General features: G+C 38.1%; 1 protein-coding gene across 6 annotated transcripts in view; it reads right to left on the bottom strand.

The window, feature by feature from the left end:
- GLRA2 (glycine receptor alpha 2) overlaps positions 1-19,487 on the bottom strand; it is a 209,636-nt gene that overhangs the window by 48,147 nt on the left and 142,002 nt on the right. For all 6 annotated transcript variants that reach the window (XM_037732762.1, XM_017512354.2, XM_037732764.1 and 3 more), the window contains one exon: positions 6,185-6,334. In XM_037732762.1, coding sequence (XP_037588690.1) covers positions 6,185-6,334 — 150 coding nt within the window. The remainder of the gene's footprint in view (positions 1-6,184; positions 6,335-19,487) is intronic.

Raw genomic sequence — 19,487 nt, 5'->3', positions numbered from 1 at the left:
CATTTGACTTGTTGGCCAGACTGGTCTTGAACTCCTGACCTCAGGTGATCCACTCACCTCAGCCTCCCAAAGTGCTGGGATTGCAAGTGTGAGCCACCATTCCTGGCCGGAATATTGAACATTTTTAAATGATTTAAAAAAAAAATTTAACTCAGGCCACAATGCATTTAGAGCCTGTGAAAATTAATTTAGTAGTTCATGACTAGGTGGGTCCCAAACTAGGGGAAAACAAGTGAGGCCTCAGGGGCAAAATTTGAGGGGGTACCCAAAACTCCAGTACCAAAATGATATTTAATGCAACATTTTAAAACATCATTATTAATACAAAAAAATCCATGGTGAACAAAACATCAAATCAGAAATAAAACAGGATCTGACCCTGTACTTGTGTGACTCACTTGCCTCACCCTATTTGCTTCACCTTGCCTCACCCTATTTTCTTTTTGCATTGGTTTCCTCATCTGTAAATTCAGATAAGAACACTATCTTCATTGTTACTAGGTAATTTATTCACTTAATTCAATCCAAACAAGAACAATTTTGAAAGTGGCAAGTGGTACTGACAGACATTACAACTCTGTAATGTTGACCATTGCCAAGTTAAAAAAAGTATTATCAAACAATAAAACATAGTTAAAACAGATTTATATCATACAGAAAATGACAAAATCACTCAATTATGAGAATTCAGATGCTCAACAGCAAGACTGCTCAGTCTTTCTTTCCTTTTTGTTTCATGTTTACGAAACCTGTGATTTTCCATGTTTTCCACCAACCCTACCAAGTGATAGCCTGGTGACTTCATGGATTTTCATGCCATGCCATAGAACAAGGCTGGTATCCCAAGTGACCAGTAGGGGCAGCAGTGACCCATCACTGACAAAGACCAACTTCTGTCCCCAGCCTCAGGTATCCAAATTGCACTTCATTTTATAAGCAAGCTCCCTGCAAGCTATCCTGGAAAGGGAGTGTTAGTTATGACACTGCATCTGTAACACATAAAGAAAAGAGGCTTGGATAGTAGTGACTATTTTTTTTTCTATTAGATTTCACCATGTGTTAAAGTGAGATCTTGTTCACTGCACATGCATACCTCCATACCAGAGGATCACCCTACGACAGAAGCCAGGTCTATAAAGTGAGGTCAAAAAAAAAAAAAAAAAGATAAAAAATAAATTAAAAAAAAATAAACTGGAGGTCCACCAAACCCATTTCCATTTATTTTAGTGCAACTATTAATAAAAAACATTTTATTTAAAATGAGAAATCCAGGACAAATTTTAAATCACACAAGGTATTGGAAAAATGGGCCTAAATCAAGACTTTCCCAGATAAACTGGGCTGTATGATTGCATTACTCACACAGTTGTGGTGATTAAATGATAGTACCTGGCATATAATAAGCCCTCAATAAATGTTAGCTCCTGTTATTTTTTTTCTAACCTAGGTTCAGACTTTTTTTAAAAATGGAAAAATGCTGGCTTTCTTAAGGGACAAATAATTGGAAATATCTCTTGCCTATTTTTTTCAAAATTCAATCATCGATGATAATTAGGAACCTTGACTGCAAAGGTTAAGCATGATTTAATTTGCTCTTCAACTCCCCTCAAGACTTAACTCTGATAATAAAACATTGTATTCTGAATAGCCATTTTGAGATGCACAAACTCAAGAACATCTTCGCGTAAAACAAACTTGCATTTCTCAATAAGCATAGCAGCAATTGTAACTGCTAACTGGCATCTCTAAGACATCTTTTAATCAAAGGTATCCTTTTTGCTCCCCATTGCAATGCCCAAACCATATCTTTATCCTCCTTCCTCAAACCCAGCTCCTTTGGCGTCTCTGAAGTTTAGGTCATTAGACTTCACCACTGATTTTCCTTATTGCTGCTGTTATCTATCTGTGCTGTTATCCTTTATTAATTGCACTCCTTTATTAGTTGATGACTTTAGCATCCATTTCCCTGTCAATCCAACACTCTTACTAATGTCATCTTTTCTGGGGGGTCTTAAATATTCACATAGATAATAAACCCCATTCTAGGCCTTCCAATTCCTGGACTGCCTTGTTGTCAATAATTTTTTTGCCACCCAACCTTAGTCCCATATGCTTATTTATGATCATAACCTTATCTTTGTCTTTACTTCCTGTGAAATCTTGAGTCAGTCTCTCTGTCTCTCTCTCTCTCATACTTAATGTCTCTTTCATGTTCTGCCCCCTCTTATCCACCTTAGAATTTCTGGTTTATCACTGCAACTACTGCCATGCAAGCTCCCTTAACTTCACTTCCATCTCTCCTTCCCTCCCTCCCTCCCACTCTCTCTCCCTTCCTTCTTCTCCTTTCTTTGTTTCTTCCTTCCTTCCTTCTTCCCTTCTAACTTCTCTTCTTTTGACTCCTCTATTATCTTCTTGTCTTTCACTCACTTTCCTCCTCACTTGGCAAAACTTCAGTTGTATTTAAACTCAAATACCTGTTATCTCAGTACCTGAACCTGAGCCTGGAAGCTTGCTGGGGGAAAACACATACTTCCTGATTGTTCACATGTTAAAGTCGTAACCACAGTTCTTATGTGGGCACTCCCACTGCCTCTGCCTCAGCATTCTGCTCCATCTCTCTTCTTGGAGCAATGGCTTTTTTACTCTCCCAAACTAACATTTAATAGTTGCTTCTTCTTCCTCAAACCTGTATTTCTTCACCATACTCTTAGCTGATAGCTAGCCTCAGAATTCATGGACATAATAGGAGCTATTGGTTAGGAGCTCCTTCATCTTACCATCATTGGACATACCAATCGACTAGCAACCATAGTCATTCTCCCATTCTGTTTGTACAATGTTGAAGCACACAGACTCTGGGAACACAGTATCTCACTTCAGATCCACTATACCACTTCCTGACTCATGAGAATGAATAAGCTATTTAACCTCTTTGTGCTTTAGTATCTTCATCTATGAATTGGCAATAATTTAAGTCATTATTAAAATGGATGAAATAATTGTCTCCATGTAAAGCCAACCCTGACCCTTTGCTCTGAATTGTATTTTTTCTTACCTTCTCAAGACATTTGTCCTTGAAATTATGTTCTCCTTTCACTGCAGTGTGAATACCTCCCTTTTCATGAGCCTTCCCTTTGTCACATGCATTCTTTTCTACTTTAGAAAACAAAATCCCCCATGAGTACACATTTTATTCCATACCATCTTCTATGTTCCCCTGCACAGTAAAGGCAATTGCAAGTGATATCTAAAGTTTGCCACCATTTCCTTTGTTCCTTTTACTGCCCATTCCACTCTAGATAGGCTTTCTCAATGATGTAATGCTCCATTCTCAGAGCTTTTTTGTTTCTATTATCTTAATGTGTAATCTCACCTAGTTTTGTAGATTTAAAACAGTATCTATTTGCTGGTCACTGCCAAATATGCATTTCCAGATTTCATTCCTTTCTTGAGCATATATTTCTATCTAATCACTTGCCAACTTTCCTGAGATGTCTCATGGGCATCTGAACTTAAGTGCATAAAAATATGAGTTGAGTTCCACCCCAAATCTGTGCTTGTCACAATAGTCCCTATCTTAATAAATGGTAACACTACCTACCCAGTTGCTCAAGTCAAAAATCTTTGAGTCATATTCAATTTGTTTCATTTTCTCACCTCTTCACATAAAATACATTAGCATGACCTATTGGTTTTACCTCCAAAGCATAACCACTAGAATGTAAGTTTCATCAAAAAGTTGTGTTTTTTCTCTTCTTTGAAGCAATGTATTCTAAGGGTTTAGACAGTACCTGGCACATAGTAAGAAGTAAATAAATTTTTGTGAAATAAATGAAAGAATCCTGAACCTAACCACTTTCCTTCATTCTCCTTCATTCTCATGACTAATACCATAAGCTAAGCCATCAACATATCCACCTGTATTTCTACAGTAGCCTCCTAACTTATCTGCTGCTATGCACTCAATACCGTATTTTCTCTATTGAAACTAATTAGTGGATTCCAATCACTTAGAGTAAAATACAATCCTTTATACTGGCCTGCAAATAAATCTGAAATCACCTATTCTTCAACCTCATTTTCTACTTCTTTGTCTCTCTCATTCTCCACTGTATTCCCAGATTTCCATGTCTAAGCATAGTAGGTGCTCAATAAACATCCGTTGAATGAATAAATACATATATTTAACCTGTGTTAGTAGTCTGATTATGTAATGTAAGACATTGCTAATTAATCACAGATCTCATTCCCACAGAGCCCAGATACAGTCTAAGAATCCTTCACACAGCATTTCAAAAATACCCTACCAATTATTTAGAATTGCGAAGCAAAATGAAACCCATTTTTAATCTCTGGTCTAGAAGAGCATACAGTCAGTAAGCCAGGATAGTGTTTCTTAAATTTATCTCATTGTAAGAATCACCTAGAGTGCTTATTAAGAGTACAGATTCTTGTATTCCACCCAACCTTATAAATCAACATCTGAAAGGAATTTTACTGATAATTAGTGTTTCACAAGGGTCCTAGGTGAGTCTTATGATAAGGTAAGTTTGGGAAACCAGGGCAATATTACTGTATGTAAAAGAAGCTGTTGAAGGACTTAAACCATCCACTGACTAATAGGCAGTTGCAGTATGAGTTCTTTTAACTCTATACTATTTTGTGTTGAAATACCATCATGATCTAAGAATATTTTCTGTGTGGCACAAGTGATCCTGAAATTGTGCTGCTGTATGCTGGACTTCTGTGAATGTGATTAAAGAAACGTTAGCACCAACAGGGAGGAAGTAAGGAGAAAATTGAGAAAGGCACAATATTAAAAGGTAATGTACAGCAAAGAGGATATTTGTGTTTCTTCACTTGTTTTCCTTATCTATGGCAGGACAAAATGTTCCTGAGAGGTAATGAAGAGCGAGACAGGGCAGCTAACAGGATAGATTTATCTCTTCCAGCCCAGAGTATGTGCAGGAAACCTTTTAGTAGATGCAGTCAGAACTCAGCTCATACCCACAGAAACTCAATATAAGCAATGTCTAACTCACAACAAATACATCTAGTTATTTGCAACATTAATAGTGACTGTGAAACATTTTTGTTTTCATTCCAACAGAGTAGCATCTAACTAATACTTCACTAACAGGTTTAATTTTTCAAATATTTTTTGAAACAGATTTTGAAAAATCTCTCTCTCTCTACTGTACATAAAATTTTAACTTTAGTTCTCAAGCAATATTGTTACAGGAGGTAACATTCTCCATATCAAAGGGCATGTTTCTCTCCCAGAGCTTCAAATGGAAAACAAGTGCAAGCCTTTTGATAGCCTCTATGAGATTGGATTATAAACCAGAGCAGTGCTTTCTAAACATGTTTGCACACCAGAATTGCCTGGGGAGCTGCAGAAATACTGAGGTGGGTGCCCCTCCTAAGACTGAGATTTAATTGTGTAAAGTGTGTCTAAGGCTTGGGATTTTAAAAATATCCCCAGGCAATTCTAATGTGTAGGCAAGTTTGAGAACCACTGGACTGGAGATCTTGAGCTATGCATTTCAAACCTCGAGTCTCTGGACAGTGTAAAGCTTAGGATTCTTCACTAAAGTTTAAGTTGGAATAATGAGCTCCGTCTCATTGGATTTGTCCAGTTGCAGACTACATGGGCATGACATTATTTACATAAAGACAGAGCAATTGATGAAAAAAGTCAATCAAATCTGTGATGTGCACACACAGTCACAGTCAAATACACATACACACACACACACACACGCACGCACACACAGTAAATATTCAGAAGAACCAGGATTTTAAAATAACTTTGTCAAATTGAGTATATGTCCCCAATTAGAGTTGCCAGATAAAATATAGGGAGCCCAGTTAAATCTGAATTTCAGATAAACAATTTTTAGTATGGGTACGTCCCATGCAATATTTAGGATGTGCTTATATTAAAAATTGTTGTTATCTGAAATTCCAGTTTAACTCCATGACATGTATTTTTATTTGCTGAATCTGACAATCCTCCCCAATTTTAAAGGCCTAAGCTGAGCCTGTGTCAGTGTAGTAGGACAAATCAGAACAATAATTAAACTTGGCTTCTTGCTTATTGTGTGCTCTTCTGTTTTCTCAATTACATTGCCTGGCGAACCAACTCAAGCTCTACATTGTCTGAACTGAGGGCCAATCGTACCTTATTCTGCCTCTTCTGTCTCCTTCGGAGGCGCAGGAACTCCTTGTGTTGCCTGGAGACAAAGTTCACTGCTGCATATTCCAGTAAGGCAGCAAACACAAACAGAAGGCACACCGCCATCCAGATGTCAATCGCCTTTACATAGGAGACCTGAGAGACACAGAGAGAAGAAAGAGAAAGAGAGAAAGAGGCTATGAAAGCTTGCCAGGAAACCAGATTCCTAATGGTGTGAGCAGCAAAATAACCTCATTTCCTCGGTCAAGGATTTTCCAGTGTTTTCTTAAGAAAGTGCTTAAACCATTGATTTGACTTTGAAGATTCTGGGCAAAGCAGTGAAAGTCACATGCCCCTGAACCAGTAGCTTTATTCCTGAGACCAGCTCCAAAGATGACTTCAAGAATTTCCTTGATGAGAGTAGATTTTAAGTATTCTCACCACAAATAAATATGTGAAATAATGCATATGTTAAGCAGCTCAATTTAGACATTCCATAATATGTTCATATATTGAAATATAAATTGTACACCATAAATATATACAATTCTTGTCAATTAAAAATAATAAATTATTCTCTTAGTTAAAAAAGAAAAAACTTTGAGGCAAAATAGATTAGGTGCTACTGTTAAAACTGCTCACTTCTTTCTATTTTTTAAATTAACATTTAAAAACCAACATAATTAAGATAATTTCAAAACATGGATGAGAAATAAACTATGGCCTTAGGCTCTTCAAAAGCCAATTTGTAATTTCCTTCAATTTACTGATCCTAACTGACATGAAAACACAATTTTAAATAGTTGTAAATACTCAAAACTTAAGAGTATTCAACCAAAGTAAAACATCAGGAATGTAGCCTTGAGAAGGTATCTGGTTAAAAAGAAAAGTTTGATAACCCTTCAGTGTTTGCTTAAGTGTTTAATAGGGTTTCCTATATTTTGATAGCTATCAAGTGCTTGCCAGCATTTTAAGCATTTTACATGTGTGAATTTTTTAACCCTTACAACAACTCATCCCAATTTTCTGATAAGAAAACTGGGATACAGAGGGGTGAAATTATTACCCAAAGTCACAAAAGAAATAAATAACAGAGTCAAGATTGGAATTGGAACTCAGTCTGACTAGTGGATTTCCTTTCCGAACACATGCAAACACACTGCTAGGATCGTAATTTGTTTCTTTGCATTTCCCTTTGACCTTTATATTGAGCATTTCCCATGTTTTATTTATTTCTGGATCATAATTTAAAATGCTTGCTTAATGGTCTATACCATGATTAAACATTCCACATTGTAGGACATATAGGTTATTATATATTTTATGACTATAAACTTTGCTGCTGTAAACATTCTTCTCCCAAAATATTTGGCTGTGTCCCTGATTATTTGTTGCATCACCTTTTAGGTGAGTTACAGAGGTAAAGATATGAAAATAGGCTCTTGAATTAGAAGGTTTGCAGCAGCACAGTGGACATAAAAGCAGAGGTCCTGGAGCAAGATGCCCCAAGTAACAAATGCTGCTGTGCTACTATCTGTATAACTCAGTTATTTAACCTCTCTCTGCCTCTATTCCTTATCTTTAAGATAGGAACAATAATGGTACCTACCACATAGAGTTGTTAAGTGGATAAAATCACTTACTATATATAAAGACATTAAAATAGTTCCAAACACAGAGTAAGTGCTACATAAATGCAATTATTTGGCCATATAAGGCTGTGATTTTGTTAGTGGAGAAACTTTGGGGGCAAAAGTTAGTAAGGATAATAAAACCCACCCACAGTTATAATATATTCTAATGATTTTTAAGATCACCATCTGCCTTACACTATTTGCCTAAAACAATCTGAAGTACTTGTGTCAGTTCCACATGTGTTGTGACAAAATGATCTAGCACTTTGTTATCTCCAGTCCTTTAAACACATTATTCTTCCTACCTAGCATGCTTATTCCCACTCTTTCTGATTAATAGACTCCTCAGAATTCTTTAGGACTTAGCTCAGATATCAATTCTTCTGGGAAGTGTCCCCAACCTTTCCCCTCTCTCTCATTTGAGTTAGGGGCCATGTTTCTTTGTTCCCTTATCACTCTTTATGGAATCTATCTGTCCCTTCTTAGCCCACTTTTTACTTGTGATGGAAGATGAACCTCATCTCACTAAACTTACAATTGTGTGTGTGTGTGTGTGTGTGTGTGTGTGTGTGTGTGTGTGTATTTTTTGAGATGGTGTCTTGCATTTTCTCCCAAGCTGGAGTGCCATGGCGTGATCTCAGCTCACTGCAACCTCTGCCTCCCAAGTTCAAATTATTCTCCTGCCTCAGCCTCCCAAGTACCTAGGATTATAGGCATGTGCCACCACACCTGGATCACATATGTATTTTTTAGTAGAGACAGGGTTTTATCATGTTGGCCAGGCTGGTCTCAAACTCCTGACCTCAAATCATCTGCCTGCCTCGGCCTCCCAAAGTGCTGGAATTAGAGGTGTGAGCCACTGTGCCTGACCAATTATATTTTAAAGTATTCACTGACCCTACTCTGAGACTGTAAGTTTATTTTTTTTGTTTTTAGTTTAGGCCCTGTGCTGGTGTTACTATGTATCACCAGCACAGGATCTAGCAAATAGTGGGTAGGCAGCAGTTATGTGGAACGGATAGAAGGAATGGTGGATAAATACGTGGTAGATGGATCAATGGTGGATAGATGGACTGAAGGTTGAATAACTGAATGATTGAATGAAACAGAAGGAGGGAGGAAGGGAGCAAGGGAGGGAAATATCTATTTTTGTGCTTTACTTTAAACAGTTATGAATGATATACTATTACCCACAATTGTATGTATTTCATACTTCGAAGAGTGAACTATTAGTAAGTTTTTATTCTGTCAGCCCACCTAACATTCCTGGAACATTTGTTTCCTTAATAAACAATAGTTTGTCTTATATTTGCTCTTCTGGAGCAATCCTATTTTCCTGTAATTATAGAACATTACCAATCACAACATTTCCAGTTATATATTATTCAGATGGCACATAAATGTTTTAAGAACCAATAATGAGAGGAATGTGTTAATGCCTGAGATATGTGCATACCAAGAGCTAGGTCCAATAGAGCTGACCATCATTCCTCCTCTTCCTGGTGTTTACAGCATTTAGTAATTTGTATACCTTTTTCCCATCTTCTAGCAATCAGCAGACCAAGCTTGTATTTGGCTCTTTTACAGCTGCTCATAAATGAGTACTTCCAGTCTCTTAATCATTTTGCTTGGTCTCTGAGTTTCCTCCAAATTATGAACATCTTTTTAGCACTGAAGTGCTGGCATTAAATGCATTATTCACATGGATTTAGAGGGTGTTGTGAGACATCTATTACATATGATGTTGTGTTCTGTGGTGCTGGTTTCTCAGAACTGAAATGCCTTTTTTTGCTTTTACCTAGCTGTTGCCAGAGTCCTCCTTTCGGCTGCTAATCCTTAGACGTTTTGAGCTTACATCACCCCTTGTACCTTCCTTTTATGATTCTTGGGCTTACATGATTCTTTCTTGAACTACTTTACTACAAACTTGCAAGATAGTTTTCTTTTTTAAAAAATTTTTTTATTGCATTTTAGGTTTTGGGGTACATGTGAAGAACATATCCCGTTCAAAAGCGGACGAAGGCAAGATAGTTTTAAAAGGTAATTAAGCTCTCAAAATGCTGTTATGATTTACTAAGTTGGTAACTTTTCAGGCATATTTAATTCAGAAAAACAAAAACAAACATTGAGAGCCTACTACATGGAAAGCCGTACTAGGTGCTGGTGGGAGATGGGGCAAAAGATACATAGATGACTGAAAAGTACATTCATTATCTCCAGGACTTCCCAGATTATACTTCAGGGGACCCCACTCATGCTGTGCTACAGAAAGTATCATTCACATAGATTATGGAGTAGCAAATTATAGCCCATGGATCAAATCCAGTCCACTGCCTGTTTCATAAATATTTATTGGAAGACAGCCATATTCATTCATTTACATATTGTCTATGGATACTTTTGCACTAAAATGGCACGGTTGAGTAGTTGTGACAGAAACCAAATGGCCACAAAGCCTAAAATACCATATGGCTCTTTAAAGAAAACATTTTTCAGCCTCTGACCTAGACTTTAGTGTTATCTTGTTTTTCTTGGGGATGTACATCTCAGTGGCCCTGCTTCACTACTTAAGAATCCCATGGTCTACTGAGGGAGACAGTCACATGAACATATAAATGATACAAAGTAGATAGTTCCCCATGACAAAGTAAAAGAAGGATAAAAAGTCTGGTGGAATATGGGCAGATTGATGTCGACGGAAACATCAGTAAAGTCTTTATTCCTAGGTGGTGTAGGATTTGATTTAGGGCTTGGGGAGAGCCAGATCTTTGATGGGTAGAAGAAACTGTAAAAGCAAAGCCATAAAGATGGGAGACAGTATGGTGGTCTTGTGAATAATGAGCAACCCAGTGACCAGAATATGCTGGGTACCTGGGAGGTAATGGTGAGGGGTGGACAGGTAGGCTGGGCTAGCAAAAGAAGGCATTCAAAGTCAAGCTGATAGGTTTGGGCTTTCAAACTGCTTGTAAAGATAAGCTAATGATGGGTTTGAGGTGGGGTGTAGATGTATAAGGTTTTTGTTTTGTTTTTTTACAATTATTATGATGCTATTTGTCCCCAAAAGCAAGAGTATTGGCAAAGCAGACATTTTCCTCCTTATGTAAATTTACCTCCCCTCTTCTTGGCACTTTCATGTCTATATATAGGTTGGTTCTCTTCCAGGCTCTCTAACATCTGTGAATCAGCAACATCTCTGAATGATCCGATATTCCTTACTCTCTTTGGGACATCTTCTTCCATTTAGTATTAGTATTTCTTGAACTCTTTCCTCCTCAGTTTTCACTCTGTCTTCATATCCTCAATGAATTAATTCACTCCTATAGCTTTCTTATTTCTGTGTGTCAGGGTGGTGGTGGTGCTGGTGGTGTGTGTATGTTGAGTCCTATAACAGAGACTGGGTATATTCTTCGGAATTTCTTTTTTTTTTTTCCCATTTATTTATTTTATTGCATTTTAGGTTTTGGGGTACATGTGAAGAACATGCAAGATTGTTGCATAGGTACACACGTGGCAGTGTGATTTGCTGCCTTCCTCCCCATCACCTACATCTGGCATCTCTCCCCTTGCTATCTCTCCCCAGCTCTCCACCCCCCACCGTCCCTCCCCTATTTCCCCGCAGCTGACCCCAGTGTGTAGTGCTCCCTTCCCTGTGTCCATGTGTTCTCACTGTTCAACACCCACCTATGAGTGAGAACATGCGGTGTTTGATCTTCTGCTCTTCTGTCAGTTTGCTGAGAATGATGGTTTCCAGGTTCATCCATGTCCCTACAAAGGACACAAACTCATCATTTTTGATGGCTGCATAATATTCCATGGTATATATATGCCACATTTTCCCTGTCCAGTCTATCATTGACGGGCATTTGGGTTGGTTCCAGGTCTTTGCTATTGTAAACAGTGCTGCAATGAACATTCCTGTGCACGTGTCCTTATAGTAGAACAATTTATAATCCTTTGGATATATACCCAGTAATGGGATTGCTGGGTCAAATGGAATTTCTATTTCTAGGTCCTTGAGGAATCGCCACACTGTCTTCCACAGTGGTTGAAATAATTTACACTCCCACCAACAGTGTAAAAGTGTTCCTATTTCTCCACATCCTCTCCAGCATCTGTTGTCTCCAGCTTTTTTAATGATCGCCATTCTAACTGGCGTGAGATGGTATCTCAATGTTGTTTTGATTTGCATTTCTCTGATGACCAGTGATGATGAGCATTTTTTCATATGTTTGTTGGCCTCATGTATGTCTTCTTTTGTAAAGTATCTGTTCGTATCCTTTGCCCACTTTTGAATGGGCTTGTTAGTTTTTTTCTTGTAAATCTGTTTTAGTTCTTTGTAAATTCTGGATATCAGCCCTTTGTCAGATGGGTAAACTGCAAAAATTTTTTCCCATTCTGTTGGTTGCCGATTCACTCTAATGACTGTTTCTTTTGCTGTGCAGAAGCTGTGGAGTTTGATTAGGTCCCATTTGTCTATTTTGGCTTTTGTTGTCAATGCTTTTGGTGTTTTGGTCATGAAGTCCTTGCCTACACCTATGTCCTGAATGGTATTGCCTAGATTTTCTTCTAGGGTTTTTATGGTGTTAGGTCTTATGTTTAAGTCTTTAATCCATCTGGAGTTGATTTTAGTGTAAGGTGTCAGGAAGGGGTCCAGTTTCTGCTTTCTGCACATGGCTAGCCAATTTTCCCAACACCATTTATTAAACAGGGAATCCTTTCCCCATTGCTTGTTTTTGTCTGGTTTGTCAAAGATCAGATAGTTGTAGATATGTTGCATTGCGTTCGAGACCTCTGTTCTGTTCCATTGGTCTATATCTCTGTTTTGGTACCAGTAACATACTGTTTTGATTACTGTAGCCTTGTAGTATAATTTGAAATCCGGTAGTGTGATGCCTCCCGCTTTGTTCTTTTTGCTTAGAATTGACTTGGCTATGTGGGCTCTCTTTTGGTTCCATATGAAGTTTCAGGTGGTTTTTTCCAGTTCTGTGAAGAAGGTCATTGGTAGCTTGATGGGGATAGCATTGAATCTGTAAATTACTTTGGGCAGTATGGCCATTTTCACGATATTGATTCTTCCTAACCATGAACATGGAATGTTTCTCCATCTGTTTGTGTCCTGTCTTATTAATTTCATTTCCTCTACCTGTAAGCTAGATTTTCCAGTTCTGTTGGATCCGCAATGGAATGTGGATAGAAGTTACACATGTTAGGACCTCTAAAATCTTCAATGAGGCCCTTAGGACTATACCTTCTGCAGCCATCTTAGATGTTACCTGTTTAAGATGACAGTGCCATAAGATTGAAGAAGCTTGGATCCCCAAAAGACCTAGGGCCACCCACCCCACTGTGGAGCATACTGTGAATGAGAGGGAAACTTCTATTGTATCAAGCCACAGGAATAAGAAGAAAGATGTAAAAGTGGATGAATTCATTGAGGATATGAAGGTTTTGTGTTTCCAAAGCTCCCAAATTATTCCCTCAGTCCTGGCCTCTCACCAGCATTCTGTGATAATTCTAAAATAGCTACAGTTAGTATTTGCAAAATTAAATTTATTAAATGCCGCCTCTTATTCATCTCATTTAAATGTTTCTTCTCACTAGCAACCTGGTTTTACAACTGTTTCCCCCCACTTTGTCTTCATCTCCAATACTCAATCTATTGCACAGACTCAGCATTTCTTTCTCTAAAGCAACCCTGGGTTTACTCTTTACTCTCTCCATTCCAAAGATGTCACTTTAATTCTGTCCATCAACACCTTATACCTGGTTATTATAACAACTTCCTAACTGGTTGCCTTGCACTCAGTTCTTCCCCCATGGCACCTAGTCTTTTGCTTCTGTGAAATAAAATTTAAAACACCAATTTGATTTTGAAACACATCTGCTTAGGAATTACCATGGCTGCCTATTGCCTAAGCTTGTGTTATGAAAGAGTGCAATAAGATTGATTAACTAGGGTAGACACATGCTGTGCAAGCCCTTGAATACCATAGCCTTATGGTATTCAAGGGCTTGCACAGCATGTGTCTACCCTAGTTAATCAATCTTATTGCACTCTTTCATAACACAAGCTTTGTATTTTGTTTAAGCAATTTTGCTTAGCCCTGAGTAAGGCAAATCCATTCCCACTGATGACCTTGTCTACACCAGTGGTTCCTAAATGAGGTTGACTTTTCACCCCAGGGGACATTTGGCAATGTCTTGGGATATTTTTGGTTGTCACAACCAGGGAGCAGTGCTATTGGCATCTAGTAGTTGAGGTCAGGGATGCTTCTAAACATCCTATAATGCACAAGACAGTACCCAAAGCAAAGACTTACACAGTCAAAATGCCAATAATTCTGAGGTTAGAAAACCCTGAGAGAGAGAAAGCAAAAACAAAAACAAACAAAAAACAAACCCAGGTAACTATGTCTAGTCTAGTGGTTCTCAACCAGAAGTGATGCTGCTCCTAAGAACATCCAACAGTGTTTGAAGATGTTTTTGGTTTCTCCATCTGAGAAGTAAAGAGTTGCTATAGTTTCTAGTGGGTTGAGACCAGGGATGCTACTAAATAGCCAACAATGCAAAAGACTGCCTTTAATTCAAATAATGACCCAGTCCCAAATGTTAATAATGTTGTAAGGTGGAAAACCCCTGGTCTACACTCTTCTCCCAGCATAGAAACATTTCCCACATTTTATATCTGTTTATTTCCAGGTAATTCTTCAAGAAGGAACTCAAATTCCACCCCCAAGGTGATAATTTCTTTGCCTGTTCTAGCCCATGATGGTCTTGCCCATCTTTAGAATTTGTAATGCACTTACAGATCGAATCATCCAGTTTAAGTCTTCACTTCATGCATCTGTTTTACCCACCCAACTAAAGTATGTAATACTTGTGGGAATATAGATCCAGTAATGTATTCTGTACCCATGACACTGAGGATAAGTTTTTGTGCATATAGTAAGTATCCCCGTAAGTTTTTGTTGACTGTCAAATTTTCCAAGTGGTATATAAATTCAAATTTCTTTCACAATTATTGTTTTATTTGAAGAGTAAGCTACAAAAAAAAAAAGACAACAAAAAGAAGAAAAATGTAGTTTCACTTTTCTAGAGATGATAGTTGTTGACAGCCAAATTACTTTGGGTTTATTTTCATTAAGGGAAAGGAGAAGACTTATTATTTATATGACCTTACAACTTATGTAGTTTATAAATCTATCTGGTGGGAAAGTAGAACCAGTCAAGTTATTTAGGGTTTCATGGTACTAGATAAGCATTTATCTGTAGTTGGAAAAGATAAGTTAGATGGTGGAATTTGTTAGTTGCTCACTTGTTTTGGCATCATGCTGACATTTCTTAGAGATATTTCTCATTTATATTCTTTTCAGTACTGTCTTGGCAATTTTGGAAACGTTGGCAAGTTTTATTGAGTCAATTTTTTTCATGAATTACATCCTTAGTTCAGTTTCAAAGTGGAAAATCAAGTTGTTAATTCATTTACTTTAGCCCCACAATTTGTTTTGTCTGTTTTCAGATACTATATTATTTCCTATGCCATGAAGCCAGTTGTTGTTATTGTTTGGGACATTTTCTACCTGATGTTTATTTCTAGGACAGAAGAATGAGTCAACATTGTACAAGGATTATCTAAATGTCCTTACAGCTTGGATGCCCTCTCCATTCCTCATGGGCAAGTAACTTCCATGTGATAATGTGCCAACTAAAGTATATCCACATTCTCAGCCCCTAGGCTGACCCCAGAGAGCTGTGACATTCCACCAGCAGCTAATCAAGGAGGATTGCTAATGAACATGTACAGAGAGCAGTTCACTATGAGAAAAATCACAAATGACTATGATAGTTGTGATTGTAATAGAAAAGAAACAGAATGGAATTCATAGTGCAATCTCAAAATATTCAGATGGTTTTCTTTCTTTAAGTGGAATGATTACTCACACCACCTGCTTGAGTCAATGTTTAATTATCCTCCACAATATATCCATGTAACAAAATTGCACTTGTGCTACTTACGTTTATACAAATAAAAAATGTTTAATTATTCTCAAACTATGCCTGAAAACTATTGATAAAGCAAAACAAGTTTTTTTCTTCTGTACAGTACAATTTCATTGTATCTAATTTATATGTGGAAAATATTTAACCTTGATTAATGCAGCTATTGAAATGACAGATACCTGTTGGCCACAGTAGCCTGAGATGTGCTTCTATTATATAAAACAGAAGGCTTTGGTAGCTTCTGTTATATAAAATAGAATGCTTTTGTATCATAAGTTTGATAAAAATCAACTTTTATTAAGTTCCATAAAATATACCATTACGCTTTCCATTCCCATTTTTTGGGAGAAAAAGTTTATTAAATGCATATCTGAATTTTATATAGCTAGTAATGAACAGAGGTGGGAATGACAATTCTGGCTTTGCTTTTCTGTTTTGTCTCTTACCTATATTCAGTAACCGTATCATGAGAAAAAAAATACATAGTCAAATTAATCCTAGTGCCAAAGATTCATGGTGCTGTACCATTTCATGTTTATAGTTTCACTGCCAAGTTGCCATTTTTATTGCCTAATTAAAGAGCTCACACCTGCTGTTTAATGCTGGGAAAACCAGATTTCTTTGGCAGAGATGGATGATGACAGCACTGACTACCTGGCCCATCCCAGTGTCACCACTCTCACCCCATTTTCTTTCCATGTCTAATATCATTGTTGGGTTCTAAGCCAAGTAATTGAGTAAAGAGTTACTGTGAAAGAGCTGTTGGCAGAAATAGACATTGGGTGGCATTGCCTCCAAGCCTGGCATCTGCTGGGACCAACCAATTATAAATGGACCTTTGGGGACCAATTAGTTTGTTGGGCATTGGGTGGTATACAGGCCTAGTGCATTGATATTATTTCTAAAGATGAATACGTTTCTCTCCATTATGGTGGTCAGAAAATTGTTTAAAGTAGGTTGCCAAAACTTACTATCCATGTGAGTTTCATGGGTAGAGAGGTACAAGAAGAGCAAAACTGCCAGCCCTAGAATATACAAGCAACACCAGGTGATATCCATTGTTAGAGTCACCAAAGGGACATCCTGCAAAAAGGTACCCCCAAGTCTCAGCTTCCTGAAAATGTAGGCATCTGAGAGAGTCAAAGTGAAGGAGAGGTTAGCATCTGGAGGAAGTAGGGCAAAAGAGCATCTTTCTTCCCTTTGCTTATGTCTGCCATGTTACTACATTTTTGGCTGATAGACAAGAATACTGATTGCTGCCATAGTCTACGTCCTGTGCTTGCACCTTCAGTGACAAAACAAGTGATGTATGTTTATTACCTACCAAGGGCAGGAATGAGGAGGGAATGGGGGTCCGGAGCAAACTTCCCATTGGTGGAAAAACAATCTCAATGAAGAAAAGGGCCAATTGGGTTATCTCAGTACTGGTAAGACAACCATGAGCTTTGGGGAGATGATGCTTCACTTAATAAATGTTTGTGTAGTGCGTGTGTGTGTGTGGGGGGGGGGTAGAGGGAGAGAGAGAGCGCGCAAAAGAGAGAGAATGAGAGAGAGGAGAAAAACTTGGGAGACTATGAAGATATGGAAGAAAGGAAGAAAATGAAAAATAATGAAAATTTTTGAAGCTAGATCAACCTGGATTTGAATCCTAGGTGAATAACCAATGAATTTGGAAAAAATACTTAACCTTTTGGAATCTTAATTTCTTCATATCAAAGTAGGGGCCCACACATTCCAGTTTCATGGGATCGTTGAAGGATTGAATAAGATACTTTATGTAAATCTTAACACTCATTTGGCAGATTGTAGAATCTCAGACACATTGGCTTGTAAGGGATGAGCTCCAGAAGACATTGCATAATTTAAAACTTGCATAATTCAAGACAGTTTTCCCTAGAGGAATAAATGTAAAGTAGAATATCTTGTATTTCATGTTTTGCGCGTGCACTAAGACTCTGTTAGTATTTTTATATTGCCGTGTTTTAAATTCACATAATCTAAGTTCACATAAATGAAACTTCACTGCAGTCAGCATTCCTGTATGTGATGGGGGCTGATACATGCTGTCACAAAAGGAAAACAGAACAAAATCACCACCACCACTATCATCAACAAAAAGCTTAAAACACCACCATTCTATGAGTTGTCTCCATTATAAGGATAAGAAAACTGGGTTCACTCATTAAATTTACCAAGATCACACAGCAAAAAAATGATTGAGCTGCAATTTGCATTAAATCTGGCTTGTCTCTAAATTTTGTGCCTTTCTGCCTCACTGACCCCTGTGGGAACCTCCCTCTTCAGTAGTGAGTCAGGAGAATTACAGACTGTGGTTACATCAGATGATGACATCTGATGTGGAAAAGAGGTGACAAAGTACATGCAGTGGGACTGGCAAGCAAGAAACTGTATTAGCACTGTCACACCTGCAGCCATGGACATACTATGAAGATAAATGTTCATAGATGGCAGATAACCACAATCTTCATGCATTTTCTCAGTCAGCAATTAGTGCCTCAACTACTCATATACTATTTGCGAATTTCCTCCCCGCCCTACCCCAGGTTCAAAACTCATAAGCCAGGAAAGAAAAGAGGGAAGTTTAATAACTGTTATTTGGATTAGGACAAGTGAAAGGCCTTGGTGGGTAAGGTTTATAGTGATGAGAGGAGGAATATGGAATTGCTGACCGGTCTCTACTCCCTGGACTAGGCTTGTTGGTTTATGGTGTGCAAGTTGGCTATCTCTCCTATAGTGGGATGAGGAGCCAGATCAAGAAGGAAGGAAGCACTGGCCAAACCTTTCACCCATGACCATTTCTGAAACTCAGAACCTTATCAGAGTGAGTGGGTATACCTGTGTTGAGTGACTATGTGCAGACGCTTCATCATCTCATAACAATCATGGATGGTATACTCCTGAGATGACCAGTGGGTAGGATATGTAGTGAATGGGTGATTCTGGACTACAAAATAGAGATAGTCTTAGAAGCTCAGTTCAACTTGCAGTGATGGAGAAATCATATACCCAAAACACCTAGAATCTCGTGATAACTCCAGGGTACAAAGACGCCCCTCCTGGTGCTAAACCTCCCCACCAATGCACCCTTTGACCACTGCAGTGCTACCATACATTATTTCACATATGAGAGTATAGTGGGAAATATGAATTTCAGTTGAATGGTAGTCAGTGGTAGTCAAGAAGCTTTCCCACCCAGACTCTGGCCTGCGGATTAGTTTAGCGTTAGCTCTGTACTTTAATGTAAGCTCACAGTGGAGGCCGCAGGTCATCAAGGATATCTCCATGGGAGCCAACTTGCCAGAAACCTCCCTTCTAGGCATGGGACTCTGGGCATTCAAGCCTAGTGTGTTCTAACCTAAAGCTCTTGAAGCTAATCAGCTACCTACTGTTTCATACCATTCAAAGTAAAACTGAAATGGAAAAATTCCAGGCATCCACCATACTCCAGGTTTCCATGTGGGGAAGAGAAAACAAGAAAAGTAGCTACAGGCCAATCAAAGGTTGGTAATTAATGTGGTTCAAAAGCTTCTGGCTGGGCTGTTGATCTCACTTTTTGTCAGTTATGAATTACCAAAGATTATGTCTCTACTGTATCCACTTCCTATAGCTGAGCAGCATTTTGTTATAACTCAGCTCCATTCCTTTCTCCTTAC

Source organism: Cebus imitator, unplaced genomic scaffold (assembly GCF_001604975.1).
Source record: "Cebus imitator isolate Cc_AM_T3 unplaced genomic scaffold, Cebus_imitator-1.0 Scaffold471, whole genome shotgun sequence".
In the NCBI taxonomy this organism is placed as follows: domain Eukaryota; kingdom Metazoa; phylum Chordata; class Mammalia; order Primates; family Cebidae; genus Cebus; species Cebus imitator.
The sequence above is the reverse complement of the archived record's forward strand: the minus strand, read 5'-3'. Positions and strand labels throughout refer to the sequence as shown.